Here is an 18,623-nt window from a genome sequence, read left to right on the forward strand (position 1 = left end):
ACTGAAATACAGTAAATCAAAGATAGAGTGCAACAGAGGTGATAGAAAGGTCAGGCAGGAGATGAGGCATAATCACAGCCAGTGGGATGAGTTACAGGGCAATAGAGGCATGGTGCAGTTAAAACAGAAAGCAACAAATACTGGACTGAAACTGTTGCATTTGAATACATGCAGCATAAGAAATAAAATGGATGATCTTGAAATTCAGCTACAGATTAGCCAATATGACATTGCGGCCATCTCTGAAACTTGGCTAAAGAATGGGTGCCATTGGAGTTGAATGTCCAGGGATATACGGTGTATTGGAAAGATAGGTTGGAAGGTAGAGGGGTTGGTGTGGCCCTGTGTATAAGAAATAGTATTAAATCATTAGAAATGTATGACAAAGAATCGGAAGGTGTAGAATCTCTATGGGTTCAGTTAAGAAATGGCAAGGGTAAAAGGACCCTAATGGCAGTTGTACACAGGCCTCCAAACATCAGCTGGGATGTGGATTACAAATTACAGCAGGAGATAGAAAAGGCGTGTCAGAAGGCAATGTCATGATAATCATTGGGGATTTTAACATGAAAGTGGACTGGGAAAACCAGGCCAGTACTGGACCTCAAGAGAGAGAATTTGTAGAATGTCTAAGGGATGGCTTTTTAGAACAGCTTGTTGTTGAGCCCACTAGGGGATCAGCTGTGCTGGATTGGGTGTTATACAATAATTTGGAGGTGATAAGGGAGCTTACGGTTAAGGAACCTTTAGGGAACAGTGATCACAGTATGATCAAGTTCACTTTGAAATTAGAGAAGGAATAACTAAATTCCAGTGCATCAGTATTTCAGTGGAATAAAGGAAATTACAATGGCATGAGAGGGGAACTGGCCAAGGTTGACTGGAAAGTGACACCAGCAGGAAGTACAGCAGAGCAGTAATGGCTGGAGTTTCTGTGAAAAATGAGGGAAGTGCAAGACAGAAAAATTCCAAATAAGAGAAATTTTGGAATGGAAGGAAGCTGGCAACTCATATCAAAGAAGATACAAAAAGTTTTTTTAAGTGTATGAAGTGTAAAAGGGAGTTGAGCAGATAGGACCAATAGAAAATGACGCTGGAGATAATGTAATGAGAGACACGGAGATGGCAGAGGAACTGAATGCCTAGTTTGCATCAGTCTTGACAGTGGAAGACATCTTGAGTATACCAGACATTTAAGCGTGTCAGGGAAGTGAAAAAAGTGCAGTGAAAATTACGACTGAGAAGGTGCTGAAGAAGCTTAATGGTCTGAGGGTGGATAAATCTCCTGGACCTGATGGAATGTACCCTTGGATTCTGAAGGAAGTAGCTGGAGAGATTGCGGAGGCATTAACAATGATCTTTCAAGAATCAATAGATTCTGGCATCGTACCGGATGACTGGAACATTGCAAATATTACTCCGCTATTTAAGAAGGGTGGCAGGCAGCAGAAAGGAAACTATAGACCTGTTTGCCTGACATCAGTGGTTGGGAAGTTGTTGGAATTGATTGTTAGAGATGAGATTACAGAATACCTAGAGGTACATGACAAGATAGGCCAAAAGCAGCATGGTTTCCTGAAGGGAAAAAAGTCCTGCCTGACTAATCTACTGCAATTTTTTGAGGAAATTAGAAATAGTGTAGACAAAGGAGATGCAGTAGATGTGGTGTACTTGGATTTTCAGAAGGCCTTTGACAAAGTGCCGCACATGAGACTGCTTAGCAAAGTAAGAGCCCATGGAATTACAGGGGAGTTACTAGCATGGGTGGAGCATTGGCTGATTGGCAGAAACCAGAGAGTGGGAATAAAGGGATCCTATTCTGGCTGGCTGCTGGTTACCAGGGGAGTTCCATGGGCTTGGTGTTGGGACCGCTGATTTTTATGATGTATATCAATGATTTGTACTATGGGATTAATGGCTAAACGGGCATACTATTGTTTAGATGGGGAGAGAATTCAAAATGCAGAAACGCAAAGGGACTTGGGAGTCCTGTGCAGGATACCTTAAAGATTAACCTTCAGGTTGAGTCAGTGGTGAAGAAGGTGAATGCAATGTTGACAGTAATTTCTAGAAGTATAGAATATAAGAGCAAGGATGTGATGTTGAGGCTCTATAAGGCATTCATGAGACCACACTTGGAGTATTGTGTGCAGTTTTGGGCTCTTTATTTTAGAAAGGATATATTGACATTGGTTCAGGGAAGATTCACGAGAATGATTCCAGGAAGGAAAGTGTTACCGTATGAGAAATGTCTGGCAGCTCTTGGGGTGTATTCCCTGGAGTTCAGGAGAATGAGTGGGAATCTTGTAGAAACATTCCAAATGTTAAAAGGCCAAACAGATTAGATATTGCAAAGTTATTTCCCATGGTAGGGGAGTCTAGGACAAGAAGGCACGACTTCAGTATTGAAGGACGTCCATTTAGAACATATGCAGAGAAATTACTTTAGTCAGATGGTATATCTGTGGAATTTGTTGCCCCGAGAGGCTGTGGAGGCCAAGTCATTTAAGGCAGAGATAGATAGGTTCTTGATTAGCAAGGGCATCAAATGGTATGGGGAGAAGGCAAAGGAATGGGGATCACTGGAAGAATTGGGTCAGCTCTTGATTGAATGGCAGAACAGACTTGATGGGCCGATTAATCTACTTCTGCTCCTATATCTTATGTCTTATGATTTTATCTTGAACATTTTCCAACTCTCACAGAGTATTTCTATCTTACCTCGAATCATTGGATCATTATCTTGAATCATGAAACAACACAAAACATTCCAAAATTATAAACCGTTTCTGAAGCACAAACTATTTCTTAACATAAAGCACTAATAGTGTCTAAACCACAAAGGAGAAAAGATTGCTTTAAGTTGGTGGACTGGACAGTATTCAGAAATTCATCTTTGAGTTTGAATGAGTACACCACAGTTGTCACTGACTTCATTAAAACTTTTGTGGATGAGCGTGTACCTACAAGAACATACTGTACCTACTTGAACTAAAAGCTGTGGGTGAACCAGGACATTTGTAGTCTGCTAAGGGCTAGATGTGTGTACAAGAAGGCCAGGTCTGACTTAAGGCGGGCTATCTCAAGAGCATAAGAACAATACTGATTGAGGTTACAGGTGGAATCGGATGTACATCAACTCTGGCAGGGTTTGCAGGCCTTTACTTCCTACAAAGCAAAACCTAACATCATGAATCCTTCACTCCCAGATGAGCACAAAAAGGAAAATAAAAAGCTTTAAAAAGGTGAATAAAATTACAACTATGAAGATACCTGCAGCATCCATTGACCCTATGATCTCTGTCTTGGAGACTGAAATCATAAAAAAAACTTACAGCAAAATACAGACCCTTTGGCCCACAAAGCTATGCCGAACATGTCGTTATCTGAGAAATTACCTAGGGTTACCCATAGCCCTCTATTTTTCTGAGTTCCATATACCTGTCCGGGAGTCTCTTAAAAGACCCTATTGTATCCTCCTCCACCACCGTCACCAGCAGCACATTCCACACAGTCACCACTCTCTGCGTAAAAAAACTTAACCCTGATATCTCCTCTGTACCTACTTCCAAGCATCTTAAAACTGTGCCCGCTCATGTTAGCCATTTTAGCCCTGGGAAAAAGCCTCTGACTATCCACACAATCAATGCCTCTCATCATCTTATACACCTCTATCAGGTCACCTCCCATCCTCTGTATCTCCAAGGAAAAAAGGCTGAGTTCACTCAACTGGAAAGTCAGATCATCCTTCAAGAGGATGAACCCTTGCAAGGCAACAGGCCCTGGTAGGCCTGTCTACCTGTGTACATGATAGGGCTGTGAGTTGTGCCAACCAACTGGTGGGTGTATTCAAAGACATTTTCAATCTCTCATTGCTACAGTCAAACATTACCACATACATCAAAAGGGCAACATTAAACCTGGGTTTAATTCTAATCATGTGTGCTATCAATGTGGAATTTGCACATTATCTCTGTAACGATATCTCTCTAAACTGGTTATTCTGATTTTTTCTGTTTTAACATTATTCAGGCAAGTGACAACATTGTGTCACAAATTTGCCATGGATTAACCATCTCCAATTGGAGAGAGCCAAGCTACCTATCCTTGACATTCAGTGGCATTGTAATCGCCAAGTTTCCTTCTATCAGAATTATGGCGCTCACTATTGGTTAGGAACTTAGTAAATGGAAGACCTTCAAAAGTGAAATTTTGAGGGTACAGAGTTTGTATGTTTCTGTCACAATAAAAGGTAAGACTAACAGGCTTAGGGAACCTTGGTCTTTGAGAGATATTGGAGTCATGGCTAAGACAAAGAAAGGTGCATAGCATGGTATAGACAACAAGGGACAAATGAAGTACTTGAGGTATATAAGAAATGCAGGAGAATACTTAAGAGGGAAATCAGAAGGGTTAAAAGAAGACTTAAGGTTGCTCTGGCAGACCAAGTGAAGGAGAATCCTAAGGGTTTCTATTAAAAGCAAAAGGATAGCAAGGGACAAAATTGGTCCTTTTGAACATCAGTGTGGTCAACTATGCATGGAGCCGAAATAGATGTGGGAGACGTTAAATGGATTTTTAATCATCTGTAATTACTCAGTATATAGACACAGAGTCTAGAAGTGAGGCAAAACAGCAGTGAGGTCATGGGTCCTATATGGATTTCAGAGAGCGAGATGCTTGCTGTCTTGAGACAATTTAAGGTGAATAAATCTATAGGGCTTGACAAGATGTTTCCTTCGAGTTATGGGAGGCTACTGCAGAAACTTAGGGGTTCTTAGCAGAGGTATTTAAAACATTCTTAGCTACAGGTGAGGTGCTGGAGATTTGGAGATAGCTAATGTTGTTTGTTGTTTAAGAAAGGTTCTAAGAATAAGCAGGAAAGTTATAGACCAGTGAGCCTGATGTCAGTAGTGGGTAAGCTATTGGAAGGTATTCTAAGGGACCAGATATATACAGTAAGTATTGGAAACGACAGGGACTGATTAGTGATAGTCAACGTGACTTTCTGTGTGGTAGATCATAGTTTTAACTGGTCATAATGAGTTTTTCAATGAAGTTACCAGGGAAGATAATGAAGGAAAGACAGTGGATGTAGTTTACATGGACTTTAGCAAGGTCGTGCATCAGAGATTGGTCAAGCAGTTGGTTCAGTTACTTGGCATTCAGGATGGGGTGGCAAATGGGCTTTGACATTAGCTTCATGGGAGAAGCCATAGAGTGATAGTACATGGTTGCCTCTCTGACTGTGATAGTGGTGTGTCGTGGAGATTGGCGCTTAGTTTTTTGTTGTTTGTCATCTGTATCACTGAGATGGATGGTAATATGGTAAACTGGGCCAGCAACTTTGCGGATAACAACAAGATTGGGGGCATAGTGGACAGCAAAGAAGGCTATCAAAGCTTGGCAGTGGCATCTGGACCAGCTGGTAAAATGGGATAAAAAAATGGCAAATGGAATTTAATGCAAGTAGTTATGAGGTGTTGCACTTTGGGAGGACAAGTTAAGATAGGACTAACAAAGTGAAATATAGAACACTGAGGAATGTGGTAGGGCAGAGGCATCTGGGAATACAGATCCATAATTCCCTAAAAGGGGTATCATAGCTAGATAGGGTTTCAAAGAGAGCTTTTGGAACATGGGCCTTCATGAATGAAAATATTGAGTTAGGAATTAGAATGCTATGTTGAAGTTGAACAAAATGTTGGAGTGGCCTAATTTGGAGTATTGTGTACAGTTCTAGCCACCTGCTCACAGGAACGGTATCAATATGATTGACATAGTACAGAGAAAATTTACAAGGATATTGTCATATCTTAAGGACCTGAGTTATAGGGAAAGGTTGAATTGGTTAGGATTTTATTCTATTGAGTGAAGGAGAATGAGGGAGACTTGATAGAGGTATACAAAATTATGAAACTTAAGGGAATATGAGGGGGAAGTTCTTCACTCTGAGGGTAGTGACAGTGAGTAACAAGCTGCCAGTGGAAGTGGTGAATGTGGGTTTGGTTTTAAAATTTGTGAGAAGTTGGTTAAAAGTTCAAAAGAGTTCAAAAGTGGATTTTATTATCAAAGCGCTATATACCACCATATACAAACCTGAGATTCATTTTCTTGTGGGTATACTTTGCAAGTCTTTAGAATAGTAACAAACAGGATCAATGAAAGATCATTTAGACTACAGAAGCCAACAAACTTTGCAAATACAAATATAAATAAATGGCAATAAATAACAAGAACATGAGATAATGAGATATAGAGTCCTTAAAAGTGGGATCATTGGCTGTGGGAACATTTCAATGATGGGGCAAGTGGATGTAGTTATCCCCTTTTATTCAGGAGCCTCATGGTTGAGGGTTAGTAACTGTTCTTGAACCAGGTGGTGCAAGTCCTGAGGCTCTTGTACCTTATACCCAATGACAGCAGTGAGAAGTATACATGACCTGGGTGGTGGGGATCTCTGATGATGGATGCTGTCTTCCTACGAGAGCACTTCTTGGAGATGTGCTTAATGGTAATGGTGGGGAGGGCCTTACTCGTGATGTACTCTGCTGAATCCACTACCTTTTGGAGGATTTTCTGTTCAAGGGCATTGGTGTTTCCATACCAGGCTGTGATACATCCAGTCAATATACCTTCCACTACACAGCTATAGAAGTTCATCTGTGCTTTAGATGTCGTGCCGAATCTCCGCAAACTCCTAAGGAAGTAGAGGTGCTGTAATGCTTTCTTCACAAATGCATCCATGGCTTCCATCGCTCTCACGATGTGGCCACACTTTGGTTGGAGGAACAACACCTTACATTCCATTTGCGTAGCCACCAACCTGATGGCATGAACTTTGGTTTCTCAAACTTCCAGTAATGCCTCCACCTCCCCTCCTTCATCCTTTTTCATTCCCTTTTTCCTCCCTCACCTTATCTCCTTGCCCTCCCATCACCTCCCTCTGGTGCTCTTCCCCCTCTTTTCCTTCTTCCATGGCCTTCTGTTTCTTTCACCAATCAACTCCCCAGCTCTTTACTTCATCCCTCATCCTCCAGGTTTCACCTGTCACCTTGTGTTTCTCTCTCCCCTCCCCCCACCTTTTAAATCTACTCCTTAGCTTTTCTTCTCCAGTACTGCCAAAGGGTTTCGGCCCCAAACAGCGACTGTACTCTTTTCCATAAAATGCTTCCTAGCCTGCTGAGTTCCTCCAGCATTTTGTGTGTGTTGTTCATCACTATGGATGTAAGCACAACTGGGCGATATTCATTCGGGCAGGTCATGGGCACCAGCGTAATAGAAGCCTGCTTAAAGCAGGTGGGTTCCACACACTGCCAAGCGAGAGTTTAACGATCTCAGTGAACACATCATCCAGTTGGTCAGCACAGGTCTTTAGTACATGGCCAGGTATCCCATCCAGTCTGGATGTTTTCTGTAGATTCACCCTCCTGAAGACAACCCACATTGGCTTCAGAGACTGAGATCATAGGATCATCAGGGGATGTGGGGCTTTGCAATGGTTCCCCCATGTTCTATAGTCAAAGTGAGCGTAGAAGGCATTGACCTAATCTAGAAGCGAAGCTCTGCTGTCTCCCATGTCGTTTGATTTAACTATGTAGGAGGTGATAGCATTCAAGGCCTGCCAGGGCATCCCTCATTGATTCAAGTTTGATCCGGAATTTCCACTTTACCCATGAGATGGCTTTCCAGAGATTATAACTGCACCTCTTGTAGCTTTCTTGGTCTCCAGATTTGAATATCTCTGGTCTGGCCCTCAGCAGATTTCAGATCTCATGTTTCATCTGAGGCTTCTGATTGGGGAAGACTGAATGATTTAGTGGGGACACACTCATCTACAGCTGCTTTAATAAAATTCCTTACAACCATGGTGTTTTGATTCAGATCCATAGATCAGTGCTTGAACAAGGCACAGTTCACTGATTCAAAGCAATCCCGTAATCGCTCCTCTGCCTCCTGCGACCACCTCTTTGGTGTCCTAATCTCTGGAGCCTTGTTTTTTTTAGCCTGTATGCAGGTAGGAGAATGACAGCCAGGTGATCTGATTTACCAAAATGCAGTCTGGGCAAGGAACAATAGGCATTCCTTATCTTAGTATAGCAGTGGTCTAGTATGTTGGGATCTCTGGTGCTACAGGTTATACACTGGGCAGGGTTTTCTTCAAACAAGCCAGGATGAAGTCTTTAACTATAATTTGAAATGCATCAGGATTGGCTGTTTGGAGAAGGCATTAGAATCAGATTGAGGTTGAATGTCACCGGCATATGTGATGGAATTTGTTGTCTTTGTGGCTGCAGTACAATGCAATAATACATAATTATAGAGAGAAAATGTGAATTACTGTAAGTATATAGATTAAATCGTTAAATACGCAATACAAAAATAGAAATAAAAAAGTAATCAGGTAGAATTCATGGGTTCAATGTCTATTCAAACTTTGGATGGCAGAGAGGAAGAAGCTGTTGTTAAATCACTGAGTGTGTGCCTTCAAGCTTCTGCACCTCCTTCCTCATGGTAGCAATAAGAACAAGGCAAGACCTGGCTGATGGGGATCCTGAATGATTGACGCTGCCTTTTTGAGGCATCAGTCATTAAAGATGTCCTGGATACTATGGAGGCTAGTGCCCATGATGGAGCTGACTAGGTTTACAACTCTCTGCAGCTTATTTCAGTTCTGTGCAGTAGCTACCCCCTCCTCCCCGCCCCCACATACCAGATGGTGATGCAGCCAGTTAGAATGTTTTATTCGCGACATCTGTAGAAATTTGCTAGTGTCTTTGGTGACATAATAAATCTCCTCAAACTCCTAATGAAATATAGCTGTTCATATGCTGTCTTTGTAGCTGCATCCATATGCTGGGTCCAGGTTAGGTCCACAGATATGTTGATCGTCAGGAACTTGAAATTACTCACTCTTTCTACTTCTGATCCCTCTTTGAGAACTGGTGTTTGCTCTCTCATCTTACTCTGTCTGAAGTCCACAATCAGTTCTTTGATGTTGAGTGCAAGGTTATTGTTGCTACACCACTGAAACAGCTGATATATCTTGCTCCTGTAAACCCTCCTGTCAGCATCTGAAATTCTGAGAACAATATTTGTATTGTCAGCACATTTATAGATAACATTCAAGCTGTGAGAGTCATGCAGCATTGTGAGAGCTAGGTTATAGTTGGCTGCTGGTGGTATTTCAACTCCTGAGGTAAGTTGAATGGGTGGCATTCAACTGTTTGTGTTCCAAGTAGCAGAAACATGAGGGTCGCAGAACTGCTTCATTAGGAGCACAAACAAGAGTTAACCATAAAACACATCAGCTCTCTTTGCCTTTCAAGAGTCTGCAGTTTCATTTAAGACCAGAAACTTAACAAACTAGTACCGTAGATTTCGCACTACACAGCGCACCTGATTAAAAGCCGCTGGCTCTAATTTTAGAAAGAAAATCAATTTTGTACTTGTACAAGCCGCACCGGATTTTAGGCCGCAGGTGTCCCACGTTGTAATATGAGATATTTACACAGAAAGATATTACACGTGAGGATTTTTTAACTTTTAATTAAATCCATATGGTAACATAAACAAATACATATTGCAAATGCTTTTTTTCGAACCGTGCCTGTAACACGGCTACTTTTAAATATACATACGTATCGGTAACACACAAATTACGTTGCGTATACATTCCAATATCTCCTAACGACTGGTAAAAAAATATATACTGCAGCCTACCAGGAAAAGTTATTGATCGCCTTTAACTTAAAAGCTGCATCATCGCGCGGGTCTAATGCCCCCACCTTCCCGTTTATCGCAAACCGGTATTTCCCACAAGACGCGGCGAAACCGGATGTGACGTCATAGTATCCCGGGATGTAGTACTTCTAACTTTAACTAGAAAATACTAACAAATGAATTACTAAGCGAAAATATTATAAACTAAATAACTGCCATAAAGGCAGCACAATGCTTTTCTTCGAGTGTTTTCCATGTTGATGAGGGTGAGTACAAATGACTGATTTACAATAATTTGATTGTGAAAGTGCGCTTGATTTATCGTACAATTTCATTGGACCTCTGTGAACTACTCATCAATTTTATTGGTCTACTGTTACGAGGCAAAATGTTTTTGGCGGCATGAAAAAAAAACATGCATTAGCCGCACCGTAGTAAAGGCCGCAGTGTTCAAAGCTGTTCAAAATGTGGGAAAAAAGTAGCGGCTTATAATCCGACATCAACGGTAGTTAGAAGTTTACTTGCATCTGATTATGATCTTTCAAGTTGCAGCTGCTATTTAGAAAGCAAGCTTAGTGAAAAAAAAACAAGAAGTGAATATGTATCACAAACCTTCCATCTACATTTTATGGTTGACAAGAGCTAACCATAAAATACATCAGCTCTCTTTGCCTTTCACGAGTCTGCAGTTCAGTCCACTCTGTGAATTGTGAATCCTTCTGGACTAACTGCTGCATTCGGCATATTGGGAGAAATCCACGTTTCGATACAGCGTACAATTGAGAAGACATTCAGCTATCTCAGATACAGCAGTCTTGACCTCAGATTCTCAGTTTTATTCTCCAGCGACTGCACATTTACTAACAAGATGATATGAAAATACAGGGTGACATGGACAGGTTGGGTGAGTGGGCAGATGCATGACAGATGCAGTTTAATGTGGATAAATGTGAGGTTATCCACTTTGGTGGCAAGAACAGGTAGGCAGATTACTGTCTGAATGGTGTCAAGTTAGGAAAAGGGGAAGTACAATGAGATCTAGGTATCCTTGTTCATCAGTCACTGAAAGTAAGCATGTAGATACTGCAGCCAGTGAAGAAAGCTAATGGCATGTTGGCCTTCATAACAAGGGGAGTTGAGTATAGGAGCAAAGAGGTTCTTCTGCAGTTGTACAGGACCCTGGTGAGACCATACCTGGAGTACTGTGTGCAGTTTTGGTCTCCAAATTTGAGGAAGGACATTCTTGCTATTGAGGGAGTGCAGGGTAGGTTCATGAGGTTAATTCCCGGGATGACGGGACTGTCATATGTTGAAATATTGGAGCAACTGGGCTTGTATACACTGGAATTTAGAAGGATGAGAGGGGATCTGATTGAAACATATAAGATTATTAGGGGATTGGACAAGTTAGAGGCAGGAAACATGTTCCGGATGTTGGGGGAGTCCAGAACCAGAGGCCACAGTTTAAGAATAAGGGGTAGGCCATTTAGAACAGAATTGAGGAAAAACTTTTTCACCCAGAGAGTGGTGGAATGCTCTGCCTCTGAAGGCAGTGGAGGCCAATTCTCTGGATGCTTTCAAGAAAGATTTAGATAGAGCTCTTAAAGATAGCGGAGTCAAGGGGTATGGAGAGAGGACAGGAATGGGGTACTGATTGTGGATGATCAGCCATGATCACAGTGAATGGCAGTGCTGGCTTGAAGGGCCAAATGGCCTACTCCTGCACTTATTGTCTATTGTCTAAGGTGCTGTGTAGAGGAAGCCTCGTCCTTCTGCTTTTCAGCCTGGTTTGGAGTCCCCCACCTCCTGCCTTGCTTTTGGCGATGGTGATGAGCCTTAAAGGGGCTGTGTCTGACTGTTCCAGGTTCTTCAGACGTTGGTGAGATCTGAAGATCATTGAGGTGACTTGAAAGACTATTGTTTGGAGGAAAGCCACATGCATTTTGGAACTTTTTGCAGCCCATGGAAGGACACCAACACCATCATAGGTGCATAGATGGAAAGGTTATGGAAAGCATTGGTTGATGGGACTGGGCAGAATAATAGTTTGGCTCAGACTAGATGGGGAGTAGGGTTTGTTTCTGTGTTCTTGTGCTCTATGATTATAACTCAAATGGCCTGTGATAAATGATAAAGGTTGTAACTAACGGAGCAGGTCAAAGGTTTGGTATCTTGTGAGATGTGACTCATGTACTTTTCTGTCATTTATAATTACACATGAATTATAACTTGGAATAATAAAGTTGGAATAACAACTGTCAGGAAGTTTGACACTATCCAGGACAAAGCAGCCTATTGGACTGGCATCCTATCAACCACTTTCATCCCTCATTCCTTGTAATATCAGTCCACAGTGGCCAGAGTGTACAATATTCACAAACTGCACTGTGGTGTGGTCCAGAGATGGTTTTTACAGCACTGAAGAATTCATGCAAGTCAGAGTCTTCAGGAGCCTCTTGTACAGTTTTCTATGAGCTTTCTGCTGGACCTCTGCCTTTAGGAGTCTTTAAAGCTGTTTGAATTATCTTGGGTAATACTGGACTTTTTAATACAGACACTCCTTATGTTTGTGATTCTTTAGTTCTTTTTACTCTCTGTTAATTTCACAACATCACTTACTGAAAATTTGTCTTCAGGTATAATGGGTTTTAGGACAATCCATAAATTGTGGACACTTGCAGTCCCTGATGGATTGTCTCACAGTCAGTCCAACAACTCACAATTGATGGATTGTCTGTGAGACGCTGACTGAGAAGAACAGATTCTGTGGGGCCTTTGAAAGCTTTGACATTTATCTCCTTGTTTCAATACTGTGCTTCTGTTGATGATGGTTATTTGGGGTCTGTTCAATGGAGACTGTACATTACCAGAGGATTGCACACTTAATAACATTGGTCCTCTACTCCAGTCACATGCTAGTCTCACACTCACACACATACTCCACTCACACATCAAACCACACTAGTCTCCTTCTTCAGTCACACAGCAAACAATGCTAGTCTCTATTTCCAGTCACTCATCAGTCTCCATCTCCAGTCAGTCACTCAACCACTTCAGTCCCAATCTTTGGTCACACACCAAACCAGGCCAGTCTCCTCCAGTCACACACCAAGCTAGGCCAGTCTCCTTCTCCAGTCACACACCAAACTATGTGTGTCCTCTACTCACATGTCAGTCTTCAACTCCAGTCATACAGCAAGCCACGCCAATCTCCATCTCCAGTCATACATCAAACCACATCAGTCTCCACAGACCCATCACTAATCACACCTATCCATTCTTCCATTGCTGATCCTTTTGCTTTGCTAAATTTAATAAAAGTGTTCATTAAAAACGCTGTGCAGAAATTATGTCACTTATGTTTTATTATAGGTGAAAATGAAGGGCATAAATAGTCATCCAAGAGACATATCTAATTTGGTTTCAGGTACATGTTTGTTGACGGCTGGAAAATGATTTCTGCTTTGTTCCTTTTCAGACTTTGTGGCCGTATCTTCTGCTATTATTGTAGTAATAATTTTGTAATGACAAAACATAGTGGTAAAAGAGAGCGCTGCTGCAGAGCTTGCTACATGGAACATAGTGCAGTTGTTCAACGGTTAAATGACCCTGGATCATCAGATACAACGAACAGTCCTGATGAATCTCCTTCACGATCAATCTCAGAAAGGCAAATTTCCAGAAACACAGGTAATAATTCTTGATATAGATAGATATCTGGTGGCATATGCTGTATGTACATTGACAATAAATTTACTTTGAACTTTGGACTTTGAAGTAACAAAGTTGTTACCATATTTATAGTCAGTTCCAGTAGTTTAACAGTTACTCATCATTTATGTAGCAGTCACTTAAAATGAAATTCATTTCTGCATAGTGATGACACTCCACTGACAAGATATAATCCGCAGTACTGAGGGAGGGCATCACTGTCAAAGGTGCAGAATTTCAGGTATTATTTTAAATCTGGCAGGTAGATGTATGACCCATTGGAAAGCAGGAACTGTCAATACCAAAATGTTGTCATTTGAGAACAGTGTGTTTGTATTAGATGATCGTTGCGATAACAAGTTGGCTGATAAGGATTAAGTTACAAAATAGCTGAGATCTAGTTAAATTGTTGAACAGACTTGGAAGTCTGAAGGGCATACTTCTGTTCCTATATTTTGGAAGTCTGAAGGGCATACTTCTGTTCCTATACTTTGAAATGGGATGAGTGCAAGCAGGTTACCTGATCACATAAAATACATGAACACAAAGAGATTGAATTAAGAATAGGCCATCAAGCATGTTCCACCACCCATTACGATCATAGCTGATTTATACCTGACTCACATCTTTTTCTGTACCAGTTCCCATAACCCTCAATTCCTTCTTTCAAGTATTTATTTATCTCCATCTTAAATATATCTAAAATTCTGATCTCTACCACTCTCTGGAGCAGAGAATTCCAGAGATTCACTACCCTCTGGAAGAAGAAATTTCTATACAACTGAGTTTTAAATTAGCAGCCTCTTATTTTGCAGCTCCTGCCTTTTTTCCCTGGTAGTGAAAACATCTCAACATTTACCCTGCCAACCCCCCCTTAGGATCTCATGTTTGAATAAGGTTATTTGTCATTTCTCTAAACTCCAAGGAATGGAAATCCAAACAGTCTAGTCTCTTGATAGAACAGCACTCATATTCTAGAATTAGCTTGGTGAATCTCCTTTACAATATCTCAGGTGTTAGTGTATCCTTTTTAGGTAAGGGGACCAGAACTGTGTACAATATTCCTGGTGTGGCCTTACGAACACCCTTTACAACTGTAAATTACACCTCTCTATTCTTAAACTCGAATCCCGTTGCAGTAAAGGCCAACGTACCGGCTTGTTGGACTACTTGCCTTACCAATTACTTAGCCTATTTACATAACTTGGCAGAATCACAGTGCCCTGATTGATGACAGCCGGTATTGTAATGGGCTGAATTAATCAGATCCAAACTATTTGAGTGTTTTAGAGATGTGGTAATAATTGGACAAGCACAGCAAAGTAACTTAAGCCTAATTTATTATCATAAAGTAGAAAGCACAAATAAACCTCACAAAATACAAGAAAGCAAGTCACAAAGATTTCCACAAGGCACGAAGATTTCAGGGCTCATGACTCTTAGTCTTCACTTGATTATTGCTGTTGTTGGGAGAGCCCCGAATTTCAACTCGTTCACGAAACCAGCCTGGGTCCCAGGCACCAATCACGAGTCTGGCCTGTGCAAAGTTCATATATGCACAAGCTCCACAAGGCAGAGAGACCCAGAAATAGACAACTTTGTTCTTTTGTCTCAACACAGCTTGTTTTTTTTTCCATACATCCTGTGTCCATTAACCGCATAAATGAGTGACATACTTTAATGGTCACACTTCATCCATTTGTCTATCAATGTTTTGGACACAACGTTCTGCAGACTCACAAAAGGACATTAAAGTTTACACACATAAACAGTAAACCCGATTGCAGATACTAGGAAAGAATCCATCAACCTGGTTCTCAAAGTGACCAATGGATATTTAGACATTAACAGACATCCTCATGTTAATGGTACTTGAGACTAAGAAAGAATCCAGTTACTTAATAGACTTCAAATACTACAGGATCATAAATTGTCATTTGACCTTCCAGATATTTATCCAATATTTTACAAAATTTAATATAATACACGTATGCCAAAAGCCTTCTTCATCACTCTCTCCAACTGTGATGCCACTTTCTGGAAATTCTTTGCAGAGTTTCCTGTGTTCAGTAACATTCCCCAAGGCCCTACTATTCATTGTGAAACCTCTGACCTCATTTGTGTTCTCAAAATACATTGCACTTAATTGAATTCAACACTATTGGAAGGAATGAGGAGGTGATTGATAGGAACTACAATGAGGTAGTCACTCTCTAAGTTCAGGAGGTAGGTACCTGGGTGACTGTCAGGAGAGGGAAAGGGAAGGGACAGCTAGTGCAGAATACTACAGTAGCTGTTCTCTCAATAATAAGTATACTGTTGTTGGGGATGACCTACCGGTGAAGCTGCAACGACGAGTTTTTGACACTGTCTGGCTCTGTGGCTCAAAAAAAGAAAGGGGAAGAAGAGGAGTGCAGTAGTGATTGGGATTCTGTAGTTAGAAGAGCAGACAGGAGATTCTGTGGATGTAGAAGAGACACCTGGGTGGCATGTTGCTTCCCAAGTGCCAGGGTCAGATTTGTCTCAGATCGGGTCGACAACGTTCTAAACTGGGAGAATAAGCAACCGGAAGTCATGGTATTTATTGGTACCAATGCCATAGGTAGGAAAAGGGAGGAGGTCCTGAAGAGAGAATTTAGGGAGTTAGGTAGTAAGCTGAAAACCAGGATCTCCAGGGTAGTAATCTCTGGAATGGTGCCTGTGCTACATACAAGTGAAGGTAAAGATAGGATGATGTGGCAGATGAATGTGTGGCTGAGGAAATGGTGCAGGGGGCAAGGTTTCAGATTTTTTCATTATTAGGATCTCTTCTTGGGAAGGTAGGACCTGTATTAAAAGGAAGTGTTACACCTGAGCCCGAGGAGGACCAATATCCTTGTGGGCAGGTTTGCTAGTGCTGTTGGGGGATGGTATAAACTAATTTGGCAGGGGGATGGGAATCATAGTGAAAGGGCTAAGGATGAAGCGGTTGGTATGCAAGTGGATGCATTGCGTAGTGAGACTGTGAGGAAGGACAGGCATGATAGGACAAAATTACAGTCAGTAGGATGAGTTGAAGTATAACAAAGAGGCAAAATTGAAAAGGGTAATGAAGGGTATTTCAATGCACACAGTATATGGAATAAATTAGATGATCTTATAGTGTGGTTAGAGATTGGCTGGTTATGATGTTGTAGGCATCTCCGAGTCATGGTTGAAAGAAGATCGTGGTTGGAAGTTTAACATCCAAGGATACACATTGTATTGAAAGGACAGGCAGGTAGATAGAGGGGGTAGAGTGGCTCTGTTGGTAAAAAAAATGAAATCAAATCTTTAGAAAGAGATTGCATAGTATCAGAAGATGTAGGATCCTTGTGGGTAGAGTTAAGAAATTGTAAGGTTAAACAGACACTGCTCACAAAATGCTGGAGGAACTCAGCAGACCAGGCAGTATCAATGGAAAAGAGTAAACAGTCAGTGTTTGAGGCCGAGACCATTCATCAGGATAAAAAGATCCTGATGGGAGTCATATTCAGGCCGCTGAACAGTAGTCAGTACAGGTTTCCCCGCTAGCCGAAGGTAGAGCGTTCCTATGAAACGGTTCGTAAGCCGGAATGTCGTAAAGTGAAGAAGCAATTACCATTTATGTATATGGGAAAAATTTGTTAGCTTTCCCAGACCCAAAAAATAACCTACAAAATCATGCCAAATAACACATAAAACCTAAAATAACAGTAACATATAGTAAAAGCAGGAATGATATGATAAATACACAGACTATATAAAGCAGAAATACCTTTCTGCAATTATTGCAGCACTGTCTAGCATAGCAGAAATCTCACCATGTAGCTTATAATCTCACTAAATAGTTCTACTAGCGTAGTGGAAACTGTCCCAATGGAAACAGTCTCAGCAGAAGCACTCTCTCTAGTAAACTTTCAGCTATGAAGCTGCCCTCACCGCAGAAACTGATCAAACCACCCATGACTACATTTAGCATCCACTTTCGCAATACTTTCATCACCATCGTCCAGTGCTTTCTGTTTCAGCTTATTAAAAAGACTGACTGATTTCTCCTTAAGTATAAGCTAACTTAACAGAACACCACGCTTTGTACACCCATCGATCCACTCAAGTAATAGACCTTCCATTTTATCCATTATTGGATGCCGACTAAAAGAGACCACTTTGCTACAAGCATAACCAACAGTAACATCGGCAGCTTTCAAGATTCTTTCTCTCTGCGTATAAATAGTGCAGATGGTGGACACAGGCAAGTTCAACGTGCGGACAATGTCCTAACTTCATTCACCACGATCGAAACGCTTAATTATGTCTAGTTTTACACCCTCATAAGTGTAACACCCTTACGAGGTCTTTTAAGCTTTTCCGATACCTTAGAACTCATTTTGCTAACGGATGCACAAAATAAATCGACATAAAGCACAGATTCTCACAGGAATGTGCTTAAGCAATGGTGGCTAGAATTCAGTTCTGGGGGAGGAGCTTGGCTGCTCGGGGGTGTGCACTGCCTTTTTTCGTAAAAGTGAAAATTCTTCTGTTAGCAAAAGCAGGTAACTAATGTAACAGCAAAGTGTTGTAAAGCGAACGTTCGAAAAATAGGGGCCACCTGTATATGGAATAAAAATTACAATGGGAAATAGAAAAGTCATGTAAAAAGGAAAATGTTACGATGGTCATGGGGTATTTTCAATATTCAGGTAGATTGGGAAAATCGACTTGGTGCTGCATCCCAAGTGAGGGAATTTGTAGAAGGCCTATGAGATGGTTTTTTAGAGCATCTTGTGGTTGAATTCACTAGGGGGAAGATAATTCTGGACTGGGTGTTGTGTAATGAACCAGATTTGATTAGAGAGCTTAAGCTAAAGGAATCCTTTGAAGGCATGATCGTTCTTGGCAATTTTGCCTTCTTCTGGGCAGTGTTTTTACAGGATAAGTGACCCCAGCTATTATCAATACTCTACAAAGGTGGTCTTTCTGGTGTCAGTGATCGTATAACCAGCACTTGTGATATGTACCTGCTGCACGTATGACCCTGATCAGGGGCTAAGCAGCTGCTACACCTTGCCTAAGGGTGATGTGCAGGCTAGCGGGGGGAAGAAGCACCTTACATATCTCCACACTGCCACACATATTCTCCAGGACATTAGTCTGCTGTGCACCACAGAGGCAGGCTTCACCCACTGTGT

The 18,623-nt window shown here is 41.4% G+C and overlaps 1 protein-coding gene across 1 annotated transcript in view; it reads left to right on the top strand.

The window, feature by feature from the left end:
- LOC140713758 (FYVE and coiled-coil domain-containing protein 1-like) overlaps positions 1–18,623 on the top strand; it is a 223,568-nt gene that overhangs the window by 93,614 nt on the left and 111,331 nt on the right. The window contains exon 13 of the mRNA XM_073024245.1: positions 13,202–13,413. Within this exon, the coding sequence (XP_072880346.1) occupies positions 13,202–13,413 (212 nt within the window). The remainder of the gene's footprint in view (positions 1–13,201; positions 13,414–18,623) is intronic.

This window comes from Hemitrygon akajei, chromosome 20 (genome assembly GCF_048418815.1).
Source record: "Hemitrygon akajei chromosome 20, sHemAka1.3, whole genome shotgun sequence".
NCBI classification, from domain to species: domain Eukaryota; kingdom Metazoa; phylum Chordata; class Chondrichthyes; order Myliobatiformes; family Dasyatidae; genus Hemitrygon; species Hemitrygon akajei.